This window comes from Physella acuta, unplaced genomic scaffold (assembly GCF_028476545.2).
Source record: "Physella acuta isolate Inbredline_101_S28 unplaced genomic scaffold, ASM2847654v3 ptg000647l, whole genome shotgun sequence".
Classification (NCBI taxonomy): domain Eukaryota; kingdom Metazoa; phylum Mollusca; class Gastropoda; family Physidae; genus Physella; species Physella acuta.
Window position 1 is genome coordinate 677,398 of NW_026732166.1, and position 5,103 is coordinate 682,500.

The window sequence follows — 5,103 nt, forward strand, 5'->3', positions numbered from 1 at the left end:
TCTCGGCGATAAAGTAGGCTTGGTGATGTCACAGATATCTCCAGGTCTCACTTGTCGGGCTAGGGGTGTGTGTGTGTGTGTGTGTCACTGGTAGTGTCGTGTACCAGGAATTAGACTACTTCACCTGTACATGAAGTGGGAGGGTGGGTGAGGGTGGGGGAAGGGACAGTAGTGTTTATGAGTGGGGTAGACTCCAGATCTAGAGGCAGTGACCTCGCTAGGTCGGGTGTCACCCGGTGCGGCATCTTATGATGTCACCCCACCCCCACCCTTATCGGGATCGTCATTATGGATACTTTTTAACTCTAATTAACCATTCAGTGAACTGCCAAAAAAAAATATTTATTCTATATATCTTGCACTTTCTTTTGTCTTAATGTCACCACTCATAAATAGTTTCACTGGTGCGATCCGCACCCCCGCTCCCACCTCGCGACGCCCCTGTCTAGAGGTAACTGTCTATCAAGTTATCATTCGTATTAGTGATAACTAAAAACAAACAATAAAACTTTACTTACCAACGGTACTAGATTTAAAGGTGAGCGATGAGGTATGTTAATACCACACACAAAACAAGCCAAACGGTACTAGACTTAAAGGTGAGCGATGCGGTATGTTAATACCACACAAAAACAAACCAAACGGTACTAGATTTAAAGGTGAGCGATGCGGTATGTTAATACCACACAAAAACAAACCAAACGGTACTAGATTTAAAGGTGAGCGTATGTTAATGCCACACAAATACAAACCAAAACGGTACTAGATTTAAAGGTGAGCGATGAGGTATGTTAATGCCACACAAAAACAAACCAACGGTACTAGATTTAAAGGTGAGCGATGAGGTATGTTAATATCACACAGAAACAAACTAAAAGGCCCAAGAGAATGTGACGACTTTTTCGAATTTGTTTATTTTGCATTCACTTTCGACTGATGCATAATATTCATTCTCAGAGATAGCAAACTATTTAGAGGGCGTACTGAACTATCATTGCCTGAAATTAATATCGAATATAAATTATATGTTCTTTCTCATGTAAATCTAAATTTAAACATAAACATCCATGTTCTGCCACATACGACCATACAAGAAGGGTGTTAGTCTCACCCGTAGAAGGAGATTCAAATAGCTTATTTTTTACTAGTACTAGTAGACTTTTCAAAGATGTTTTTTCTACTTTGTTTTTAATCGTATCAAGGGAATGAATCAAACAAGTTACAAATCAAGCTGGCGTTGTTTCCCTCTAAATAATTATTGTTTGCAAGCATGTATTATCCCAGAATGCCCATTAACTCAGCTATCAGCATACTGTGTATTCTACATACGCCTCCATAGCTGCCTTTTTTATCGAAAATCAAAGTTCTTATCTGGGTTGCTGTGAGAAGCGAACAATGGATCTCTCTCTCTCCTAGATAATGTTTCTGTTCCCATTTAACGAGAGTCATGTTCAGGGAAGCGAACGCCGTCCTATCGGGTTAGAAGCCATGAATGTTACATCCCGACCATGTCGCCACCCCTCGCTCAATGATCTAACAAAGTATATTTTGATTTCCATTCTTCTGATTGCATTTATCCTCAATAGTTAGCACAATTGTAATCATTTCAGTGTCTTGACTTACAGAGTTCGCTGGGTGAGATTAGCTCAACCAATGTTGTGGGCGAGCGGTGGTTACACCTAGTCTACACTTTGTATTTTATCACACGTGCATCACGGGTTGAGCAACAATCGAGTGCTCACCACTAAAAAGTTAAAAACCAAATGACAGCCTTGTTGTGTGCTTTGTGTTCTACAGGTCAGAGAACTAACGACAGCTCACCCTCCTCAAGGTCACAGCCCCTTCCTGGCTTCTGCCAATACTTGCCAGACGACCCATCATTTCAGGTAGGTAGGGTTCATAGGCCAGAGATGGTACTAATATCCTTTCACCCCCCCCCCATGTCCCAGAGGGCGAGCAGAGTTCATCAAATACAATTTAGATTCAAATATGAAATTAAAAACATGAAACACAATCTAGACATGAAAACATAGGGCACAATCTAGAAACTCTAAGATGACCTATCCGTCACAACTCAATACCACTGTTTAAAGTCCACACTCAATATTAAATATACGAAGCTTCAGACACCCCCAACCTACCAGTTCTTGCCCGGAGTAGTTTCCCTTTGTATGAACACATCGCCCCTCCCCCCTCAACTAGTAACTATTCTGGAAGTATGACCACGTACCTCACCTACCAGATACCTGACCCCCTCACCCCCTAGTGACCAGCCTAAGTATTCCTTGTGTATGACCACATGTCTCCATCTCTAAACCTTACTCCCCCTACCCTCTACTTGTAACAAACCTGGATTAAGTCCGTATATTCACAGATATCCCCTCACCACTAAACCATACCTCTCGCCCCACCAGTGACCAGCCTAAAGTAAGCCCGTATATCCTTCCACCCCCATTCATGATTCCATATACCTGTAGTAATTCCTTATCTGTACACATGTCCCCCTACCCCTGAATTTGACTCCTCACCCCACCAGTACCCACCCTGGAGTAAACCCGTATATTCACACGTCTCCCCAGCCCCACAACTCGACCATCATAAGAATCTCATTCGAGGGGTTGCAGGTCAGCCAACCTGGCATCCCCTTTCGTTTCTACGTGGACTCGACCATCTATAAACTGATTATAAAAGTCAACAGCAGTGACCCTTTGGCCACTACCATTTTAGACCCCTCAGGTAAGTCACTGTTTTCCTGTTCTCTGTAGACTCCTAAGGTATGCAACTGTTTATTGTCTGTTCAATACGCTATTTGACACATTTTAAACGAAAATACCCTAACCTTTACTAACATGTATTATTCATCATAAAATTCACATGGTCTACAAAAATGCCGTTATAAAGATTAACCCCTCCCCAAAACTGACACAAACTATAAATTCTTCCAAATAATACTCCCCCACCCAGTTGAAAAAGTGTGATTTAATCAATCAAATCAGTATGTACATAATGGGAACAGGGCATTTCCCCCCTGTCAATTACCCCCGACACATTCCCTCCCCCTCCCCCGACATTACCCCCGGAGTAATTACCCCCCTGTCAATTACCCCCCTGTCCATTACCCCCCGCACAATAGGACATTACCCCCGGGACAGGGTTAGAGTTAGGGTTAGGGTTAGGGCTAGGTTTAGGGCAAGGGTTAGGGTTAAACCAATGTCTAGCGTTGGTTTTGTTTTTTATGAAGTTTTAGGCTAAGGTGAATGCTTAGGTTTTGGTCTTTTTCTTAAGGTTTGGATTAAAGTAGTATACAGGTATAGAATTCTAGAGTTAGGATTCTAACTTGAGAAGGTGGGGTGGGGGTAATTGACAGGGGGGTAATTGATAGGGGGGTAATTGCTCCGAGGGGTAAATACGGGGGGGGGGTAATGTCCTGTAGCCGTACATAATATTTCTTGCCTTGAAAGTAAACGTTTATTTTTGTGTTAATCACCGTCTGCGTGAGGTTAAGTCGATCTATTATTGTCTATAGAGCTAAACAAATAAAGGGAGGGAATGTAAAGGTTTTGGGCGACGGTGATGTATTTAAATTTAAAACCAAAATATTGAAGCTTTTAATTCCAACATTCCAGGCACAGTTCTCAACACCAGGGTCAGAAAATCTGCGGACACCATCATCTCTACCAGGTCAGCAACCATCAGCAGACGACAGACAACAGACCTCAGTCATGTACAGCCTCCACATCCACCTCACCACCACCAGCTATCACCATCACCGCTGTGGTACAGCCGTACAGCCAAGATGATAACTCGTCATACAGCTGTTTACAATAAATCACCTCCAGAATATTCTAGAACTTCTGGTAAACTAAACAACGAAAATATATTAAAAAGCTTTCGGGATAAATTTCAAAGGAAAAAATTCAAAGATTATTATTACTCGACATCGAAAAAAGCAGAAGTTTCAAGGACTAATAATCGTAGGAAATTTACCCCTATGCAGCATCACAGGGAGCTATTAATGAATCAACCAACGTCATTTGATAGGAGTGAAGATACAGTTGTCAGTCGTTTAAAAAGACGGGCTATGTTAATGACGATGGCGGAGGCTGAACCTCTTGCAGTGTGGGAGATTGAACCCCCTCAGACAGGTAGGAGATCATCTTTGTTATTGTGAGTTTGGGAGATTGAACCCCCTCATATGGGTAGGTAAGCAAACATCATTATTATTGTATGTTGTGTTTCAGGTCTATGGGCCACCATATATCATACAACAATATTGTTTATATGTTGTGTTTCAGGTCTGTGGGCCATCATATATCATACAACAACGTTGTTTATATGTTATGTTTCAGGTCAGTGGGCCATCATTTATCATACAACAATATTGTTTATATGTTGTGGGCCACCATATATCATACAACAATATTGTTTATATGTTGTGGGCCACCATATATCATGCAACAATATTGTTTATATGTTATGTTTCAGGTCTGTGGGCCACCATATATCATACAACAATATTGTTTATATGTTATGTTTCAGTTCTGTTGGCCACCATATCAGAGGCGTAGCGACGGGGGGGGGGGGGGGGGGCGGGGGGGGGGGGACATATGTCCCCGGGCGCCGACCTTAGGGGGGGCGCCAAATTGAAAGTTTGAGGGGGGGGGGGTGCAAATGAAAAGTTCGAGGGGGGGGTGCAAATCGAAAATTTGCTCCCGAGGGGGGCGCCAAATTGAAAGTATGTCCCCGGGCGCCGGGAAGTGTCGCTACGCCTCTGCACCATATCTCATACAACAATATTGTTTATATGTTGTGGGCTATCATATATCATACAACAATATTGTTTGTTATGTTTCAGGTCTGTGGGCCATCATATATCATACAACAATATTGTTTGTTTTGTTTCAGGTCTGTGGGCCATCAGTGCTGATGGCCCAGGCACCAAGATGATGCTGGTTACTGCTGTCACTAGCTTAGAGTTCTCCTTCACTTTTCTCAACATGGACCTACAAACCCTGGAGGAGCCACCCATTGCTAGTAAGATGTTTTGTCGTACGAACATTTACAAAAATATCACATTGTAAACGAAACAATACAAAATAAAAA

The 5,103-nt window shown here is 42.4% G+C and overlaps 1 protein-coding gene across 1 annotated transcript in view; it reads left to right on the plus strand.

Moving 5' to 3' along the window:
• The first annotated feature begins 1,285 nt into the window (after positions 1 to 1,285).
• The window catches only part of LOC131948456 (uncharacterized), an 18,330-nt gene continuing 14,512 nt past the window's right edge, over positions 1,286 to 5,103 (plus strand). Inside the window, exons 1-6 of the mRNA XM_059310066.1 lie at positions 1,286 to 1,316; positions 1,798 to 1,886; positions 2,580 to 2,736; positions 3,627 to 4,145; positions 4,296 to 4,349; positions 4,906 to 5,034. Coding sequence (XP_059166049.1) covers positions 1,286 to 1,316; positions 1,798 to 1,886; positions 2,580 to 2,736; positions 3,627 to 4,145; positions 4,296 to 4,349; positions 4,906 to 5,034 — 979 coding nt within the window. The remainder of the gene's footprint in view (positions 1,317 to 1,797; positions 1,887 to 2,579; positions 2,737 to 3,626; positions 4,146 to 4,295; positions 4,350 to 4,905; positions 5,035 to 5,103) is intronic.